This window comes from Drosophila innubila, assembly GCF_004354385.1.
Source record: "Drosophila innubila isolate TH190305 chromosome 2R unlocalized genomic scaffold, UK_Dinn_1.0 1_C_2R, whole genome shotgun sequence".
NCBI lineage: Eukaryota > Metazoa > Arthropoda > Insecta > Diptera > Drosophilidae > Drosophila > Drosophila innubila.
The window spans coordinates 6,710,532-6,731,659 of NW_022995374.1; the positions used below are offsets into that span (position 1 = coordinate 6,710,532).

General features: G+C 37.5%; 4 protein-coding genes across 8 annotated transcripts; 2 read left to right on the top strand and 2 right to left on the bottom strand.

Moving 5' to 3' along the window:
• Positions 1-548: 548 nt before the first annotated feature.
• Positions 549-3,868, bottom strand: LOC117782763 (spondin-1). The gene is made up of 5 exons (XM_034619795.1): positions 3,335-3,868; positions 3,059-3,271; positions 2,242-2,499; positions 2,011-2,176; positions 549-1,805 (listed from the first exon to the last, which is right to left on the bottom strand). The coding sequence occupies exons 1-5, from the start codon at positions 3,866-3,868 to the stop codon at positions 571-573; spliced, it is 2,406 nt and encodes an 801-aa protein (XP_034475686.1). The 3' UTR covers positions 549-570.
• A 1,099-nt stretch (positions 3,869-4,967) lies between these two features.
• Positions 4,968-9,909, bottom strand: LOC117785042 (spondin-1). 2 transcript variants are annotated; one of them, XM_034622929.1, is made up of 7 exons: positions 9,693-9,909; positions 8,397-8,658; positions 7,947-8,335; positions 6,975-7,436; positions 6,658-6,829; positions 6,477-6,598; positions 4,968-6,411 (listed from the first exon to the last, which is right to left on the bottom strand). In XM_034622929.1, exons 2-7 carry the CDS (start codon positions 8,572-8,574, stop codon positions 5,104-5,106), a joined length of 2,631 nt encoding a protein of 876 aa, XP_034478820.1. In that variant the 5' UTR covers positions 8,575-8,658; positions 9,693-9,909; the 3' UTR covers positions 4,968-5,103. The 2 variants fall into 2 exon arrangements, with proteins under 2 accessions (XP_034478820.1, XP_034478819.1); XM_034622928.1 differs by having other exon boundaries at positions 4,968-6,417.
• A 722-nt stretch (positions 9,910-10,631) lies between these two features.
• On the top strand, positions 10,632-15,353 carry LOC117785062 (putative leucine-rich repeat-containing protein DDB_G0290503). Of its 3 annotated transcripts, XM_034622949.1 has the most exons (10): positions 10,633-10,825; positions 10,890-11,142; positions 11,205-11,552; positions 12,496-12,629; positions 12,685-13,001; positions 13,069-13,359; positions 13,833-14,121; positions 14,186-14,388; positions 14,558-14,670; positions 15,047-15,132. In XM_034622949.1, exons 1-9 carry the CDS (start codon positions 10,787-10,789, stop codon positions 14,619-14,621), a joined length of 1,938 nt encoding a protein of 645 aa, XP_034478840.1. In that variant the 5' UTR covers positions 10,633-10,786; the 3' UTR covers positions 14,622-14,670; positions 15,047-15,132. The 3 variants fall into 3 exon arrangements, with proteins under 3 accessions (XP_034478839.1, XP_034478840.1, XP_034478841.1); XM_034622948.1 differs by lacking the exon at positions 14,558-14,670 and having other exon boundaries at positions 10,632-10,825; positions 15,047-15,353; XM_034622950.1 differs by lacking the exon at positions 14,558-14,670 and having other exon boundaries at positions 13,833-14,079; positions 15,047-15,353.
• A 1,649-nt stretch (positions 15,354-17,002) lies between these two features.
• LOC117784119 (sodium-dependent nutrient amino acid transporter 1) lies at positions 17,003-20,681 on the top strand. Of its 2 annotated transcripts, none has more exons than XM_034621768.1 (6): positions 17,003-17,141; positions 17,197-17,500; positions 18,087-18,336; positions 18,399-18,776; positions 19,561-20,296; positions 20,352-20,681. In XM_034621768.1, exons 1-6 carry the CDS (start codon positions 17,034-17,036, stop codon positions 20,496-20,498), a joined length of 1,923 nt encoding a protein of 640 aa, XP_034477659.1. In that variant the 5' UTR covers positions 17,003-17,033; the 3' UTR covers positions 20,499-20,681. The 2 variants fall into 2 exon arrangements, with proteins under 2 accessions (XP_034477659.1, XP_034477658.1); XM_034621767.1 differs by having other exon boundaries at positions 19,561-20,299; positions 20,355-20,680.
• Positions 20,682-21,128: the final 447 nt, after the last annotated feature.

The following is a 21,128-nucleotide window of genomic DNA, read 5'->3' on the forward strand; positions in this document are numbered from 1 at the left end:
TAAGAGATAGACGGAAGGAAGCAAGAGAACCGACTCTTAAAGCAAGAAATGGAATACGATGTGCTGTGACTCATTATAGAGCTACTTTGTATCTATAATTTTATATTATGTGATTTGATTTGAAGACATTATTAAGCTAAATTTTTAAGAAAATTAGGAATCTTAAAGGATGAAAGACTGGTAAGAAGAATAAAAAAAAAAAAAAGAAAAAAAAAGAAAAAGAGCAGTTAACTGAAGAACTAGGCTTCTAGTATTACATACCCATAAGTATTACATACCCAAAAATAAATAAAACTTTTAATTAGTAGAATAATTCTTAACCTTATACTTTATTTAATTTAATTTTTTTCCATAGCGACCACGTCGCTTTTTTTAAAAAAATTATTAATCTTAAAGGATGAAACCCTGGTAAGAATAAAAAAAAAAAAAAAAAAAAAAAAGAAAAGAGCAGTTTAACTGAAGAACTAGGCTTCTAGTATAACATACCCATAAGTATTACATACCCAAAAATAAATACAACTTTTAATTAGTAGTTTAATAATTCTTAATCTTGTACTTTATTTAATTTAATTATTTCCCATAGCGTCCACGTCGGGGATTATTGTACTTGCCACGTGTCTGTGACATTGGTTGACCTAATCCACCAGTGAATTCACCACCGTTTGACTGCACGTTGCCAAATGTGTCGTCCTCAGTACGTGCCTGGTTTATTTGGGGCTGAAGACAGGTGCCTTCACATGCCATCAAGGTGCGAAAGCGATTTCTATTCTGATCGCAGTTGTCCGTGGTAAAGATGCGGCACTCCTTGGCATCGTGATCATAGTACCAGTAGTTTTTCACGACTACCGGATTGGCCAGACAGGGTAGAGTCGAGGCATAGGGTTTCTCATAGCAATAATCCTGTACGACGTTGTAGTTCTTATCTGCAGCGTTCTCACGTTCCGGATAGGGTATAAATGGAGGCCGAGTGCTAAAGCCAGAATTCAAATGTGGCTTGTTATTGTCATCGTAGTTGAAACCAGGCTTCAATTGTGGCTTATTAATGTAATCATAGTTGTTGGAATTCATTTCCTGCTCATTCTCATTGTAGTTGAGGTTGGCTCTGTTATCCTGCCTGTAATCCTTGTAGTTGGGATTCTCCAGCTCGACAGGTTGTCGCCAATTGCTGTCATAGCCACGTTGAGTCTCAACCGGACTTGAAGGTGACAAGTTGTTGTTGTTCCAGCCTTGGTTGATTCTGTCACTTTCCAATCGGTTTTGGCTGTTGGCTTTACTCCAAGAACTTCCTGGATTATAATTGTTGGATGTGTTGATATCGCCGAAAGCGTCCGGCTCTGGAAGACCGTCCAGTTCACCATTGTCTGGTATGGTGCCGCCACAATCGGAGCCTATGCATTGCTGGGTCTCCTCCAGAGGCAATCTCATGACTGTCTGACAATGGTTCTTCGCCTGGCGATTGTAGTAGTCCCGTGTACGGTTCATATAGCCACGTCCACAGGTCTTCGAGCAGGACGACCAATCACTCCATGCGGTTAGCTCACATTTGGCCATCGATTCCGGACTATTGAGATTGCTATAATTGTTGCTACTATCGAGTTCTCCATTGTCTAGCTCTTCTGTACGGCATTGTGTGCCCTGACATTCACGTGTTTCCTCCAAATGACGATCGCAATTATAACTGGCCGCCAGCATTGGGTTTTTGAAGCTGCGAATGCGTTGGGAATAGCCAGGACCACAACGCATGCTGCAGTTGCTCCATTCGTTCCACGGATGAGTTGCACACTCCAGTGGACCCTCCTGGGGCACTAAAGGGAGCGAGAAGCAAAGAGAAGAGGTGATTTAAGTCTCAGCAGCTGAGAAATAAATTGTGACCATAACACAGCATAAGCATTGCTTCGAGTCGAAGCGCTGAGCACAATTCTAAAAACCAAATTTGCTGATGTTGTTGTAAATGTTTCTTGTAGCGCTCGCTACCTGATTTAAATAGCTATATATATATAATTTGCTTACCCTCCTCACATTCGCGTACATATAACTTTTTCCTAGTGACATAGAGCGTGGCCAATGGTTTCATTGGTGCTCCCGTATCATCAAAGAAAGGCGAACGATAATCGCTGGGATAAGTCGATGAAATGCGTCGAATAACATCTGGAGGCACTTGTGGACTATCGGCAGACTGAGAGTAAAAATGATTAGATCAGTAACTGATTGGATAATGTATCAACGGGGAAAGGATCTCACCATATATGAAGGTCCCGAATCGGTGCCAGTGTCCCAGGGATATAAATTCAATACCTTACGCTCCAGCCAGGTGCAATTACTCAAGCATAATTCCAAGCCAGCTACGCCTAGTATCCAGTCTGGTGAGGGATCGACTTTGGCAGCTAGCGATATCTGATGATGCTTGGGATCGACTCGAGCATTAGCCAATGTGGTGCCATAGACATTCTTACGATATCCAATCCCAGGGGCCTTGATAATAGTGCGTACCTCGCCATTCTATGGAGTTAAGGATTAACGTAAGACAATCAATTACGTTAAAAACTTACAACAGATTGACTTGAAAACGAGTTAGGACACTACGGTCGATTCTCCGACTTAAATATACTCGGTACTTCACTTAGCCTGGTGCTGTTTACTTTTAATTGATAGAATTGGTTTGAATTTAGAGCGTCTAGCTCTTATAGCCTATGTCCTATAAGGTATGGCCGCACAGAAAATTGACTTGAAAGCAAGTAAGAACACTATGGTCGAATATCCGATTTAAATATACTCGGTACTCCACTAAACCTGGGCAGTTTAATTTTAGAAACCAATAGAATAGTTTGAATTAGAGCGTCTAGCTCTTATAGCCTATGTCCTATAAGGTATGGCCGCACAGCAAACTGACTTAAAAGCAAGTAAGAACACTTTGGTCGAATTCCGACTTAAATATACTCGGTACTCCACTAAACCTGGGCAGTTTAATTTTAGAAACCAATAGAATGGTTTGAATTTAGAGCGTCTAGCTCTTATAGACTGTGTTCTATAAGTTAGAGCCGCCTGTTAAGAACTTCACCTGAGTATTTTCTCTGATCTCCTGCTCCAAAGTGCGTGTGGCTCCGTGCTCGGCCAATTCCTGTACTCCTAGACTAGCTCGTTGTCCATAGGCCCAATATCGATAGCTGTAGCTGTGAGAGGCGCCAATTATTTCCCCAATGCGTGTACGCCAGGCCTCGGGAGGAAAGTCCTTGGCATGCGTATTCCTAGTCCATTTTCGCTCCAGAACAATCTGTTATGGGAGCAGAGAGGTAAGTTAAAGGTGCTTCAAGCGAAGATCTTAAAGAAAACCGACCTCATACTTGGCCTCATCGCAGGCACAACAGTTTTGCAGCGAAGGCGTTTGACTATTCAACTCATCGATCTCCTCGGCACAGATGCGTTTGGTTAGGAAACCATCATCAATAAACCAGACATCCCGATGTTGGGCGACGGCCGCCTTGATCAGGACACATCCGCTGTCGGGTTGCTTGGGTGCCACCCAGGAGACGTCGATACGTGTCTTGGCATTGGTATTTGTGGCCTCGATCATGTTCTCACAGCCAACACTGAACTTGGTATCTGAATTGCTAAACAACTCAAAGTGTCCCGTCACATCCTGTCCATTGTAGGCAGCCGACTGATCCTCACTTTCCACGACCAGCGTAAAGCCAACAAACTTCATGTTGCTGGGACATGAGAGCGACACGTTGTATGGATGATCTGGTATATACGTTTCGGGATTGCCATCGATCAATATCTTGAAGTTATCATCGACTGGCGAACGTTCACCATTGGCACCCAGTGGAATCCTACTGCAACCACCTTGAACATTCTGAACGTACAACATACAAATGACAAATATTGACAGAACTTGAAACATTTCTTGGTACCGCACAATTCCTTGTTCGTTGTTCTAGTCCGATTCACAGCTCGACGATCACTGATCAAATTGGGTGAAACATTTGTTCAAGTAATTGACAAAACGTCTTAATTATTTCGCAGACCCATCTTAATTGGGTTGAGTCGTTACTTTAAGTATTTTGAGTTGTGCTCTTCAATAAGTCTTCTTTCTATACAGTTGAAATGTATATATATAAAACTGGCGACAATTAATTGATTTCCTAAGGTTCTTTGAACTTTTAAGACACTTGGGAACACTTAAATTTGAAAGTAACGTACGAATGTTCTGCAGGCATTTATGTAGGTCAGTAGTTTACAATAGGCAACAGCCCAAATCTGAACTGAACCAAGCCGACTTTTTAGGATAGATATGGGGCACCATATGACAAAAAATATTTATTCTTTTTTTTTCTATTACAGAGTTTTTATTTAAGAATTTTTTAAAATTTGGCTTGTTTTTCTTACCTTTTTTTTAGAGGTGTAGCCATATTTGTCATCATTACTCGATAATTTCACAACCGATTTTCTGTATTTTTTTTTTTTTTTTTAACTAATAAATATATCTGTACTTCTTTTACACCAGTCTAAGATTTCAAACAGTAGCTTTAGAGCTTTCAATTTTTGAATTAAGAAAATTATGATTTTGTTAAAATTTACTTTTAACTTTTTTACTTTAAAAGCCGGGAAAAACTTGAAAAAAAAAACTAGACTGAACTATGGTTTGAACCTTTTGTTCCACAGCTGCATGCGATCATTAAATGAATGGACAGATGGCTTAATTATAAACAATAATTATTAATGTCATCCAGAAAATGTTGACTCTATGGAAATCAATGTTTTATGGCTTCTCCCGCTTAAAGATATTCATCTTTCATAAAGGTTTTCATCTTAGATCTGTTCCGTTTTGAACTCAATGAGTGTTAGATCGTACAGATTTAAAAGACTATAAGGTATATTTTTAACAATTTTACAGTTTATATACTCATAAGGTAGTTCTCTGTTCCCTAAATACCTTACATACCTTAAATACATTCACACACCAAAAGTCAAATAGGAATATAGCTTTATTGTTTATTAAAACGATTCGATTAGATAGTTGGGTAGGTTGATCCCACACATGCAAACAAGGAGCAGCTAATACTTGATGCTTAAAGTGCTTATCAATTCTAAGTGCACCTCTGGTCACCATTTGTCGGTATCATCATTGCTATTTAGAAGACAAGGCATCATGACGCACTTTTCCATGCGCACTCGATCCTTGCACTTATAGCTGAGGTCCGTGTTGAGCAGGGTGCGAGTCCGTTGACGCACCGAGTTATCGCCACAGCTGGCGGTGCAGGGAGTCCACGCGGACCACTCGGAGTAACGGCATTCATCGCGGGTCTCCGGAGGCTGCAGCTTGGCCGGCACATGACGTCGCTCGCCGTACGAGCCGCTCACCGAGTACATGTCATCGCAGCGTTGGTAGCAACGATCGAGTCGAACCAAGTGCTTGGGACACGGCTTGCCACCGTATTTGGGTGTGCGGAGGACACGACGCGTCCTTAACTGGACGCCATCGCCACAGGTGGCATTGCAGCTGTGGGAAATCCATTCGGAGACGAGGCAGTCCACACGTTGCGGCTGCTCCGAGCTGAGTCGCTCGTTCTGCAGCTCCTGCTTGTGTCGGGGCAGTCGACAGGTCTCCTCGCATTCCTCCTTGGACTTGAACTTGTTCTGGTTGGTGTCACAGCGATCTGACCAGTAAATGCCGCACTGATCACTCACATGATCGTAGTACCAGTGGTTAACCACATCGCTGTCGCGACAGTGACTATCGCGTAGGGTTTCATAGCAATAGTGGGGCACAATGGTGTCGCAACTGGGATTCGTACAGTTGACCTCCTCGTACAGCTTAATATGTCCACACGGATCACTGCCATCGTCATTGGGATCGCGTACGCCGTAGACCTCATTGTTGTTCCACACCTTGCGCATGCGCTGTCGTTTCCCGGTACCGCCACAGGGTCCCAAGCACGGCGAGAAGTCCGACCAAGGAGAGACGCCACAGACTGGTGGAATGTAATCCTCGCTGTGTTGACTGTAGCTCTGAAAGTTGCGAAACAGCGAACGTCTCTCCGCGGAACGAGACTGCTCATCACCATCCTCGGGCTGTCCATCTTCAGGCTCACCCTCGCCTCCTTCCTCGTTGCCAATCTCGCCGCCACAATCACTGGCCTCGCAGGGCTTCGTCTCCTGAAGACGCGCCTTACTCGCCTTCTGACACTTCTTCTTTGCCCGCCGATTTAGATAATGACGGGTGCGTATCATTTCACCAGAGCCACACGTCACCGTACACGAGGACCACTCGGTCCAGTCGGAAAGACCGCATTCGGGATCAGCACCCGGAAACTCCGCCTCCGGCTGACCTCCTTCCGGCATCTCCTCGTTAAACGTGGCACACTTGCGACCCATGCAATGCTTCTCCTCACGCAATGCATTGTTGCATCTCTGCCGCTTTAAAATAAGTACAACTTAAAGATAAATCAAGTAAAAAGATCAAGTGGAGATCATACCATTGCTAGCGTGGGATTCTTGAACTCCCGTGTTCTGTACTGCTTGCCAGGTCCACACTTGGCACTACATTCATCCCAACGACTCCAGGCGAGCGTAGCGCACTCCGGAGGCAGTTCCTCCGCTAAGGGATTACCATTAATTTGGTCAATAAAACAAGTTCATCTTGGTTCCGAGACTTACCATCGGCTGTTTCGCAGTTCTTCTCGTAAAGACGACGTCGGTTGATGTGCAATGTGGCCAGCGGTTTCATTTCTGCTCCATTTGGATCGTAGAAGGGCGAACGTGGATCATTCGGAAAATTTGACTTAATACGACGCACAACGTCAGGTGGAACTTGGGGCTGATCTGCGGACTGTGAGCAAGGAAGAGAGTCAGTTAAATCTTCCTAATTAACTCGCAAGCAAGCAAGTCAACTCGACTGTGAGATGCTCGGTATTAAACGAATGTACAGGAACTGAGTTATCAATGTCAACAATGATATCATATTCTTAACTCACCATATAGGATGGACCACTATCGGTGCCAGCATCCCATGGATATAGATTATGCACTTTGCTCTCCACCCAAGAGCAGTTGGGCAAACAAAGCTCCAGTCCGGACACACCAACAATCCAATCGGGCGATGGATCCACCATAGATACCAATGAAATAAGATGATGGTTGGAGTCCACGCGAAACACCGCAAACGTCTTGCCAGTCACATTGGGAAAAGCAATTCCACGGGCCTTGATAATGGTCCTGATGTGCTCACTCTGATCCTTCAACTCACTCTCCAGGGTGCGTGTGGATCCATGTTCAGCCACCTCACGCAATCCCTCGCTGGCCAATTCACCATATTGCCAAAAGCGATAGTCAATGGTGTGGGAGGCACCGATAATGTCACTGAATCTGGTGCGCCAACTGTTGGCAGGAAAGTCCTTGGGATGCGTGTGACGTGACCATTTACCCTCAAAAGTGAGCTGCAAGTGGATAAAAAAGCAGCTGAAGACTTTATACTTTAATTGGCTTTAATATACTCTATTGTGTGGTCCTGTGACTCAGCTGTTAGAGTCGACCCGTCATATAACTAGAACTACAGTTTGAAGATTAACTGTGTTCGAACCCTGTCATGTTAAAAAATCTGGGTTCGAACCCTGTCATGTTAAAAAATCTGTAACTTAACTGCTCTGTTAATTCTTGAAATTGCTCTGAAAATGCTTTACACGTAATTAACATCTAGAGTGCTCATAATACGTTAATTTATAAAACGTATTAAAAAAAAAAAAGAATATTTACGACGAAAATTCGTAGTTTTGAGACAAGCATCTTTCCTTTAAAAAACTGCGAGCTATAATTTTCAAAAAAAGGGAAAACATCTGGTATCTTTCTCTTAATATTATCTTATTTCAAAAATTTCACATTTTCGATGAATACTCTTGTGGGAATGGAGATTACTGATTTTAGAACCCTTTCAATTTAGCAGTGTATACCTCATATTTGGCTTCATCGCAGGCACAGCAGGGATCCACAATGCTGGGCTGGGTGTTGATATCATCCACCTCCTCCTCGCACAGGCGTTTTGTAAGTAAACCATCATCCATGAACCAAACATCGCGATGCTGCAACACTGTGGCACGCAACAGAATGCAACCCTGGCCAGGCGTCGAAGGTGCTACCCAGACAACATCCACATGCGTCTTCAGGTTCGTATTTGTGTTCTCCACGAGGTTGGGACAACGCGGACTGAAGCGAGTCTCCGACAAATCGCTGATCTCAAAGGCACCCATCGCATTGGAATCGTCATCAGCATCCTCACTCTCCATTTCCAATGCCAGCATAAAGCTCACAAAAGACAATCCCGAATACGCGTTCAATGAAACTATAAAATGGAAATGAAACTCAGTCTCAGAGATGTACTCTCAATTTCCATTTGGACTCACCATTGTATTTCTGGCCAGGCACATAGCTCTGTGCATTGTTAGCCACGTTAAGAGCAAAATTATCATCCACTGGCGACTTGGCGGCAGTGGCGCCCAGAGGCACGCGATTGCAGCCCTGGATTAGGGGCAAGTTGCATGTGAATGCCAATAAAATGATAAGGCATACAAATCCGCACATTGTGGGACTGTCTTCTCTCTTTTTGCCTCTCTCTCTCTCTTTATGTTTCTCTTTCGCTTTCTCTTTAACTATTTGCTAAATGGGCTGCAATTAAATTATGATTTATTGTATGATCTATATTTAGCTTTGGGTAATTTGAGTAGATAAATGATTATAATACATGGGTATCAATTTTTTAATTAAAATAAAAACTTTTTCTTTTACGTTTTTCATTCTAGAACATTTTTAAAATGCATACAATTTAAATTTCGCTGTCTTAATTACAATAAGAATAAATTTTAAAAGAGTATCTAATCTAAAGATTCTAAAACCTTCCTTTATATGGTTTGTTTTTAAGCATATTCCATAATTATTCCTACCCCGCAGTACGGCTTAATTCCGGAAGCCATTTTGTGTTCCATTTTAAAGCTCGTGGCTTTTTTAATTGCCTTCAATATGATCGGTTGTATCGAATGTCAATGACAAACCCAAATGAATATAGCTAGGAATGTCACTTAATTGCAGTTGATCTTGACATTGCATTGTTGTGTTAGAAAACTGGGAAACCGGGAATTGTAATAAGCTTAAGTAATATCAGAAGTTTCTCAGTTATCTCTATCTATACAAAAATGTTTATTTACTCGTACACTTTCTATTTCGCTCGACAACCCATTGGATAGCGGATCCTAAGCTAAATACTGTTTGAGACCCTCTAGGCAACCGAACTTATAATATAGTCCCTATTATGCGACGTCACTGATTAAATTCAATTGAAAATGCGCCGAGCGTCATTTGAAATGTATGCACAATAAGCAACTAAGTAAGTCTGCTCAACTAGCAAATACTCTGCAATCAGATCTAAATAAAATACAATTGTTTATTGCTGTACTAAAAAATATTAAGAATATAAGGAAAAACTGTTCCCATATCAAAAATGTTAATGGAATTTTTTGTACAAAATTTTAGTAAAATAGAAAGTATTAAACTTAATTAATAATACTCCCTTTAGTTAGCTTATGTGTTTAGGGTATAAACGGAATAACAAAAGCAATTCGAATAGAAACATCATTAAAATCACTTTTAGGGTTTCACTTGACACTGCGACCCCAACACAATTCACAATCCACATGGAAACTTACTTATTTTCAGTGAAATCTGAAGCAATTTGTCAAACTTAACAAACTTTTGCATTAAATTCACAATTTGCACATGAATTATTTAATCTGTTTTTGTTTTTTGATTTCTTGATTATGTTTTTTTTTTTTTTTTTTGTTATTTGAGGACACTCAAATGCTCAATTTATTCATAGTTATTCAAAAGTATTCACGACCGTCTCGTCACGCGGTCGAAACGCAACTGAAATGCAAATTGCACGATTGTTGCGATAATCGACAATGAAAATTGTTGGGATGGATGAGGGGAGAATGAAGAGCGAAAATTTAAAATGTGGCAGAGCGAAAGGGGATGCCTCAGTAAGAGCTTTTGGTGCTCTGCTTTTTTCAGTCTGCCTGTGTATCCCACTTCGCATTTGTTTACGTTTGGACTCTTTGGTTTTCTGTTTTTATGCGCTCGTTCTAAACAATCCGAAAAGAAACCGAATGTCAAATGCGATACCAGCACAGTGGTAAAACAAATTGAGAAATTATATTTTTTTTAGATAAAAGAGAACTGTTCAGTTCAGTAATTGAATGTGTTTATCGGTCTATTTAATATTTAATATACCATTGACACGTAGACACAGCTCTTGAAGTCGTCAGAAATTGCCTTGACAACAAATAATAAACGTATAATTATTAAATTTCCTAATTTATATTTTTTTTTACTTGTACCATACATCTTTATATTTAGTTTTTCGATCGTTCATTTCTCCCTAAAACCATATACTTTAAAGGATCTGAGATTCTTCGTTGTCAATTGTTAAAAATTTAGCGCAATAAATGATACATAGATCGTATAGAGTTATTGTGCTAATTTATTACCCAAACTCTAGTCATATAAAGCAGGCTTTATAAGCATCTGACATTTAACTGTCCGATCTAATTAAGTATTATTATACATTTTGTTCATTCAACATAAAACAGTACACCTCTGCGCCTCGTATTTCGAAATTATACATTTTTGTTTTAATTATAGACTTGAACTTAGCGATTTCTGAAGTTAGTCGGCTACTCTTTTGGAACCAGAAACCCTTAAATACACATAGATACAGCATCAGACCATTAACATTGTCAATATGCAAAATTCCAAGGCAGGCTCTACGAATCTAAGTGCAGTAAGTTGCTTTATTTTGATTAAAAAAACCTTTATAAATTGTTATATCAAACTTAAACTCACAGATAAAAACAATGTCACGTTCGCCATCAAAAGCTTCGATGCAGTCAAAAAGCATTAAAAGTTGTAACACACCTAGAGACACAGCTCTAGGAACTGGACGGTCTTCCAATACGAGTGTACTCTCCCGTCGAACGGATCTCAACTCTGAGGATTCGCCAGCCAAGCTGAAGAATAAGTTCACCCAACCGCGAATGAATCGATTGACGGAGTTGCGCATTAAACGATTACAAAATGTGCAAACAAATGCAGCCAATGGTATATATATATATACAATATATTCTGATACATCTCTACTTCATTTCACTCTTAACATTTAGATGAGAAGGCAAAAGGACCCTCGCAAAGGACGAAGAAGAAAGCGACCAGCATCGTTGTGCATCCATCGACAAGTCTTCAGTCCTCCGAAGTGGGTGACGTTGAATTTACCACATGTCCATCACAGTCGAGTGCACCACCAGCGCCTCCTTGTCCACCGTGTCTACCACCAGAAGTGATGTCCTTGCGAAATAATTTGGAAGATTTGCAAGCCATATTTATAGAGAAAGTGAACGGGCTTCATCTAGAGGATCATAATATTTCCTGCAAGCTCGTTACCTTGGTACTAGACGGAAATTGCCAGCTGATTTTGAGCAAAGAGGATCTCATCTCATTACCGAATAATATTCGTAAGTTTCTGTGTAAGATAAACTGTTATAACCAGGGAATAATTATTCGAAACTAATCGTTTCTTTTACAAGTAGAGCCGCAAGGCGCAACGTTTGTACCGCTAAGGTTTCGGTACATGTGTGCAAAAATCCTTTTTATTTATTTTTAGCATGTGAATAATTATATTTATATTAAAAAGTTACATAATTTTGGCTTGTAAAGTGGCTAGATCAATTAAATTTTTAACATATAGAAAATTTGATATTTTTCGATTGTAAGCCATATAACATCCAATTTTGCATACCTACCCCTTGACATTTTTTCAAAAACTTTGATCCTTTATAACTTCATTACAAATTAACAGATTTTCAAGCGGAATGTCATTTTGATCATGGTTTGGCCTCTAAATTGATTCTGCATTTAAATTTTTATCATCTAGAAAATTTGATATTTTTTCGATTCTAAGCCATCTAACATCCAATTTTCCATACTTACCCCTTGACATTTTTTCAAAAACTTTGATCTCTCATAACTTCATCAAAAATAAACCGATTTTCAAGCAGAATACCATTTTGGTCATGATTTGGCCTCTATATTGATTCTGCATTTAAATTTTTATCATCTAGAAAATTTGATATTTTTTCGATTCTAAGCCATCTAACATCCAATTTTCCATACTTACCCCTTGACATTTTTTCAAAAACTTTGATCTCTCATAACTTCATCAAAACTTAACTGATTTTCAAGCGGAATGTCATTTTGATCATGTTGTGGTCTCTTAATCTATTCTGCATTTAAATTAATGCAAAGATACAACTTGCGTTTTTCGAAAATTAAAAATCCCAAGCTTTTATATCATTGTTATTATAACACAATACATTAACATTTATCGTTAGTATTTATCAGAGATTCTTCAGCATGTCAAAATTACACATTTTTTATAAATCTTGTTATGTATTTCAGCTGTTCAATCGGTTAGCGATTTTTTATCTCGTTGTAAGCAGGCCATTAATAGTGGCTTTAATATGGTGTTAGAGATGTTTAAACCAAATGAGGATACTTCTGAAGACTTGCGATTAAAGTTGCAGGAAATAATTGTAAGAAAAATAAATTTTTTTTAAATTTTAAATTAATTAATCAAATTAATTGTAGGACACAGAACTGGCGATTATTAAAAACGACCTTGATAAATTATGCGTCACCGAGGGCATTACGGATATATCTGTTTTGAAGCAGCAGAACAAAAAGTTGGTTGAAACAATTGATAATCTAACGGATGCCATTTCCAAGCTGGAGGTTGATATAGTTGACATAAGGAAGAATAGAGATGAGCTGAAAAAAGCATTGGAGGAAATGCATAACAAGAACAAAGATCTGGCAATTGAATTGGCCGATAAGAATATTGCATTTGTAGAGCAATCCGTCGTCGAGGATGATCTCCGCAATGAGGTCAAACAGTTGAAGAAAGTGTAAGTCGTTTAGTAAAAATATGCACTATACACTATACTAAAGAATATGTATTCTTCAACGGAACAGCAACAAGATCATTCAGCAGCGTCTCAAGGATATTGAAGACAATCGGGAGCAGTCTTATGCCACGATCACTGATAAGGTTGTTGAGCTGGAGCAGCAACTTGAACAGGCACTAACTGATAAAGAGCTAGCGATAATGAAGTCTGTGGAATTGACTGAGAGCGTTGCTCTAAAGGATCGTCAGCTGGCGGAAATACAGAAGCAACTTATGGATCTCGAACAGGAGCAGAAGGATTGGCAGGATGTTCGAACAGAGCAATCGTCAAGTCATGGAGTGGATCAACTTCAAATCAAGTGAGTATAAAATTACCCAAGGCTGCAAACCGGTTCTGAACCGAACCTCGAACAAACCGGTTCGGTTCGTGCTTTTAAGCACCGAACCCTTGAAATTTCTAAATAGTAACATAAATATTATGGTTTTCTAATATTACGAAATTATTTGAGACTTCGGATTAAAATAAGTCATAGTTAAATCTTCAAATAAATTTGAATTATCATCAAAATTTGATTTTATTTTAAATAAGAAATTTAGTTAGTTCAAAATGTAAAGAAAAATGTATTGCAATATACATATTTTTTTTATGAAATTGAACCAAGGCTCGAACCCAAAACTTGGGTTCAGGGGGTATATAAACTAGTTCAAGAGCCGAACCGATGTCTTGCTCTATGGTTCGAACCGCCAAAACGAACAAAATTTTGGAGGCTTGCAGCCTTGAATTATACTAAGAGTCAATTTAAGAACGAGAACTTAATTTTTTTATTAATAGCGAGCTGCAGGCCAAATTAGCTGTAAATCAGAGTCGGTTGGAATCAATGATCCAGGAGGAGAAACAGCTTCGTGACGAACTGGAGCGGAGGAGGGAGCTGCAGACTAAGGCGGAATTGAAGGTGAGCCGACTAGAGGAGTCAGTTGAATATCATCGCCAGGTGTTGGCCGTGCGTGGCGAGCGAATTAATTACTTAGATCGGGAGATGAAACAGCGCGAGCAGGAGAGCAATCGAAAACTGAATGAGGTGATGTCCCAAGCTAGCGACAAGAATACAATAATTACCCAGGTGCAAATGAATAGGTGATGGAGCCACATTTAATTCTATTATGTCACTTTCATCTCGTTAACAGATTACAAATGAGTTGGCCTCAACAAACGAGCAGTTCCAGAATCTGTGCTCAACTCTGAGCATTAAGCAGACGAAGCTGCACAGTCAGGAGCATGTTATCAAATTGCTGGAGGAGAGCAATGCCCGCAGTGTGAAGCTCCACACCAAGCTGGGTGAGAAGAATGCCCTTCTCAAGGATGAGCTGGAACATCTTCGGCGTACGGTGTAAGTTGAAGTGTTTCTTCAAATTCAAACAGTTTCGTTTGTTTCACAAATCGTAATAAGTTCGCTAGATTGTCACCAACGAGTTCTCATAAATCTTTAGAATACAATTTGTGAATAATTTTTGAATATTTCAGATAACATACAATTCTTCAATTCTGTTTGCTCTCAGAAAAAACCTAATGTTAGGCAGCGGAGTCAACGATGCGGAAGTGAAAGACATTCTGATGGAATAGACCAATTAATAAAATAGAACATAATATCCAAAATTTCAAATGTTTTATGGTAAGTTGTTGACAAACTAGCGAACTTGTGTTAACAAATTATTGAATACCTTTACATTGGCAAATATAACTCTCAAAACTTATACACATAGTTAATTTTAACAATTTTAATTTTTTATAAATTATCAGTAGTATTAATCAAAATAATAATGAGTAATCTAAATTAAATGTTAAACGATTTTGTTGGAATATTTAAAATTTATTGAAATATATTATGCTTAAATATACCTAAAAGTAAGATGATCTTTAAGAGTCGATCTCTGAGTACTAGCCAACTTTGTAAGGGTATCAAGTGTTTGTAATTTCGAATACTAATTTATGTCTACCTAAATATTCTGTTAATGTAATAATTAATACTTTCTTCTCTTTCTTTGCAGTCGCCTTTATGTCAAAATTCTGATTGGCAATAATGGAAGTAATATTTTTGAGCCAGTGCCTGCTCTGGATTAGTAATAAAACAGCTAAAAAACAAACGACAAAAACTAAAGCAATATTAAGTAGTTATCATAAAAACAATATCACAAACATGTAGCCAAATATAGGATTACATATAATAAGCTTTGGATGCCGATTGAGTATAATATTCAATATTCTATTGAATATGAATATGTCTAAATTACTAACTTTGTAAAATGATTAACATATATATTTGTAATTAATAGATTGTCTTTTATGTAGTTGTAAGAAGTTGAGAATTTATTGGGCGGCAATTTAAAAAGACAAATCAATCGCATTGCAATGAATTTACAGCCGTTTAATTAAAATGATTTAGATTTTGAGCGCAGGGTCGCTCATAGAAATCTAGTTCCATCTAGTTGAAAAGTCTAGCATAATATTCGAAGACATTGGCAACCCTGTTGAACAAGTGTACATACTCGTTACTTATCGCAGCATCACAAAGATTTCTTCATGGATTATCAGTTATGTTTCGGGTTAGTCGCATCGGGAAGCTCGTGAAAGGCGGTTGATTAAAAAACATAGAAAAGAGTTCAGTTCTGAGCTATTTGATTGTAAGCAAAGTGCTTTTGTGAATTTAATACTTTTCAAATATAACTAAAAAATATGATATTTTTCTATTTTATAAAATGTCAGAGTGACTTCAGTATTTTAAATTCATTTTTCATATAAAATATAAATAAAAATATAAAATTGCTATAGATTTAATAAGTATACTTTCAAAAACCTAAACTTGGCTTTGTTTTCAAATCTGGTGTCTAAATTTTGTTTAAGAATTTCAACTTAATTGACAAAATGGTATAAAAAGTGAATACTAAATTTTATTTAAAAAAGTTTTGCATATTAAAAAAAATGTATTTTTGATGATTTTTGAATTTGATATAATTTAAAATAATTTTATTCGATTTAACTAAAGATGTTGTAAAACTTTATGTTATGCTCTTTATCTAAGGAATTATGCGTGGCATCACCATAAAAATTGTTGAGGTTTGTCAACGAAAGTGGATTTATCTCAAGATAAGATTAAGCCCTCTTTAAAATAACTATAACATGATAAGATTTTCTTTCTTTTTTACTCATTCTGTGTATTGACTTTCGGTTAATGTTTTGGATTAGAAATCTTTATGATACACGGAGAGAAATTTATCTTAATTAAAACTATTAACTATTTTTTTAATAGTGTGTGAAGTGAGCTTATTGCAGATTTACTTTAGGAGCATTTTTTTTGATAAAAATCAAGAGATTTGACCGTGCCGTGCCAGATTAGTCTCTGAAATATATATACATTCGTAGACTCAAGAGCTTCAATTACTTATTATACTTATAAACCATTTTTCCGGTGTTAAACCCATATTTTGAATGCAAGGTTCAAATACATTTACTTATTTTATTAATGTTTATTTCTTGTTGCATTGAACTCGACAAAATTTTTCGGAAATAAAAATATAATCTGTCGAAGGTTATTGCTTCTAGTTTATCAACAACGCAATATTCATAGAAGACACTGTATAAAATTGTGTAAATACATATATGTTTATATATATTACCGATTATTGTAGTCAAATTCAAGTTCGTTTTCAAAATTTTGAACTTAAAGTTATTCTAAGCTAGTTATGAATCAAACTGCTTGATGAATGAATGTTTCATACGTATTTTTAATGATCTATAGAAATTATTAAGACTTTTTGCAATTTGTCTGCTGTTTTATCAACTGTAGATATATTTGATACCACTTATCTAGCAACAACAATAAGGAAAAGAGTACAATGTATGTAACTGCAGTTGATTAAATTATAAACCCTATTTGGCAGTATTATGATTAGCAAACGCGTGAAACCTATAAAAGTTCCATCTGTTTTCAGCAGATGCACTTTAGTTTGGTGCATTTTCGTCTGTTCACACGTTAAAATGGATGCGACACAGTACGGAAAATTAAATAGATTGATGAATGGAAATATTTCCACAAATCTATCGAATGAGAAGGATTGCGTGGTCTATGCGACGACTACGGAATTGGTAAGAGTAAATAAAAGTTCAATGATTCAATAAAATGATTGCTTATTAATTACAGCTGACGATGGATGCATGTAGCGAAGAGGTACAGGAGCAACCTGAGGTGGAGCCGACTGCAACTCGGGATCAGTGGGGCAAGGGAGTGGAATTTCTCTTCTCCTGCATTGCTTTGAGCGTGGGTCTGGGAAATGTGTGGCGTTTTCCCTTTATAGCGCTGGAAAACGGCGGTGGTGCCTTTCTCATACCCTATCTTGTGGTGCTGCTGTTGGTGGGTAGACCCATTTATTATATGGAAGTTATTATTGGACAGTTCTCGAGTCGCGGCTGCATACGTGCCTTTGATATGGTGCCCATCATGAAGGGTGAGTTAATTTCCAAGAGCCAACACAGCTCTCCCTTTAAAAAGGACCAAAGAGGGATTTTATAGGGATATTATAAAAATTTATGTAATAAGGAAAAGAAGCATCTTCTACCCTACGAAACATTTATGTATTCTAGACTATTAACAACCGAATTAGCCCTGTTTCTCCGTCCATCGTCCGTATAAAACCGACGATCTGAGAGCTTATACGAGCTAGAGACATGAAATTTAGAAAGCAACTTAATTTTGCATTTTTACTACCAATTACTTGTTGTATTTTTAAATATATAATTTGAATAGACAAATAATTAAATATCTAGTACCGCATAACCCTAAAAATTGCATCACGATCGAATCATTAATTCAGTAATTATTTATGTTTATCTTATAAAAATAATGGAAAAAAATGATCTAAAATAAAAAATGTATTTTACATAATTTGAATCGGTAAGAAATTAAATATCTAGTACCGAATAACCCAAGATTTTCCATTATGATCGAATCATTAATACAGTAATTTTTTATGTTTATCTTAAAAAAAAATTAATCTAAAATAATAAATAAATTTTTTATTTGGTTTATTGCAGGTGTCGCCTATGGACAGGTGTACTCGACAGCTTTGGCGACCACCTACTACGCCTGTATTATGGCTCTGACCATTCGCTATTTGGTGGTCTCATTCTCCGAGGTGCTACCCTGGACCTACTGCCTTGTGGAGTGGGGTAGTCAGTGTGTGGCCACCGGAGCCACTGTCATTAATTCCACTGTCACCAATTCCACAGGCAGCAATGCCACTCGTGCAGTACAGGGTATCTCCTCAGCCGAGCTGTATTTTACGTGAGTTTTACAATGAAATTTCAATTATTGCTCAACTATATATGAGATTATTCCCTTTTTAGACGCACTGTTCTACGTGAACCGGAGAGTCTAGAGGAAGGTGGCCTTGGCACACCCAGCTGGGAGATGGTCATGTGTCTCTTGGTCACTTGGATCATCATTGCCATCACACTGTTTAAGGGCATACGTAGCTCCGGCAAGGCATCCTACTTTTTGGCCTTATTTCCCTATGTCATTATGCTGATCCTGTTGGTTAGAGCAGTGACCTTGCCGGGTGCCTGGCAGGGTATTGCCTACTTTGTGAAGCCCCAATGGGATCAGCTGCTGAATCCGCATGTCTGGTATGCGGCAATTACCCAAATGTTCTTCTCTTTGGCCATTTGCTTTGGCACACTGATTATGTATGCCTCCTTCAACGATTTCCACAAACATGTGCACAAGTAAGTTGAACCTTTGAGTGTCCTTGGATTCATTTTATGACTGATCTCAGGGACAACAAATAATAGTTATGCATTTAAAAGAATTGAATACAAAACAATTTTTATAAAAAAATTCAATAATAAAAATTATTTTTAATTCTTTTGGTAAAAATAATAATTAATTTCAATTTTATTATAAAAATTACAAATAATTAGTTATTTCAATTTTTAATTTTTACTATAAAAATTGAAATAATTTTAATTTTTACAATAAAAATTGAAATTAATTATTAATTAATTATTATTGAAATTAATTATTATTTTTTACCATAAGAATTAAAAATAATTTTTACTATTCAATTTATTATAAAAATTTAAAATAATTATTATTTCAATTTTTATTATAAAAATTGAAGAATATTAATCCAGTGTAAATATCAATACTTTAAATACCCTTTATATACGTCCTTTAAGGTCGTGTCATGTATCATATGAAAAGTATTGAGTCACACCTCATAAATATTTTTAGATTTGGAAAATACGCCACTTGGTTCAAAGAATATTTAAATTCAGTTTTTAGTCAAGCTTTATTTTTCAATTTTTATCATAGAAATTGACAAATAATTTTTATTTTTGAAATTGTTAAATATTTTTAGTTTTTAATTTAGAATAAAAAATTTAAATTAATAGTTATTCTCAAACTTTTTTATAAAAATCAGCAAATCATTTTTATATGATATATATTTTTTTAAAATTATAACTTTTACTTTCCCTGATTGATCTTATTCACATTTGATCCTTACAGGGATGTCATCATCATCACCTCGATAGATTCGTTTACCTCCATTCTGGCAGGCTGCATCATTTTTGGCATTCTGGGCAATCTGGCCCATGAGACAAACACTACGGACATTTCCACTGTAGTCAAGGGAGGAGCTGGTTTGGCATTTATCTCGTATCCGGAGGCTATTGCCAAGTTTAGGTACTTGCCACAGTTGTTTGCGGCGCTCTTCTTCTTCATGCTGCTTGTATTGGGCATTGGCAGCAACATTGGCATGGCCTCGTCTGTCATCAACGTGGTCAAGGATCGTTTTCCCCAGCTGCCACATTGGAAACTGGCCATAGGCGCCTCAGTGTTGGGTTTCCTTTGTGGCCTGGTTTATATGACACCTGGTGGACAGTTTGTGCTCAACCTGGTGGACTTCTATGGCTGCACATTCATAGCTCTCGTTCTGGCCATTGCCGAGCTCCTGGCCGTTGGCTGGATCTATGGTGTGAAGCGTCTCTGCAGCGACATTGAGTTCATGCTGAACGTGAAGACGAGTTTCTATTGGCGCATCTGCTGGGCGATTGTGGCACCCGGTCTTATGTTCCTCGTGCTGGTCTACATGCTTTTTAGCTATGAACCGTTGACCTATAAGAACGTACCCTATCCACAAGCGGCATACTTAGCTGGCTGGCTCATCTGGGGTCTAGGTGTAGCCCAACTGCCCTTCTGGGCCATCTACACTATCTACCAACAGCCGGGCCACAGTTTCAGCAGCGTAAGTTTGAGCATTTTCTTTAGAGAATTCACTTGGTTAGACATTTCTCTTACAGAAGTTGAAACTCGCGTTGCAACCAACCGCAGACTGGGGACCTCGACAGCCACAGCAGCTTCAGGCTTATTTGTTGCACCGCAAAAAGGAGACAGACTCCAAGGTGCAACGTGGCGGATACTTTATGGACAATATATTTGGTTAGTTGAACAACACAAGCAGTATTGGAGCAGGCAGTTAGTTTTAAAATATTTGTTTTACGCTTTATTAATAATTTATCAATAAACAGCAAATTGTAATTGTTGCTTTGCTTAAAGCATTAGGAAAAGATTTAAAACATTTTAATGCAGATTTTTTATGCAATATTTCATTTACTTTTTGGCTCTTATGCTAGGCGTTTTAGCTGCGATTTTTTTTAGATATTATACCTTAAAAACTAATGCTTAATTAAATAAATGTATATTATGCACAAATCAATGTTAAAATCAAAACAATTTAATTAGGTAAGAAGTGATTTAAATATTGTTTAAATTAAAAATTCAATAAGATAAATAAAAAATATTTTGCTTGTTAAATCTGAATACATTTTGAAAACATAAAAAACTATCCCCATTGCAAACCCTCAACAATTGCTTCAATATGATACAAATCTATTCATCGATTTAATTCATAATTTATTGCAAAAGTTAAATGTGCAAAAATTAATACTCAGAAATTAACCCAACAATATAAAAATAAAATAGATGAAGTTAACAATTACTGATATTATTATTGTGTTTTATTTTTGCTGCAATTCAATGCATTCGCATCTTTTATATATTACATTAAATCTTTT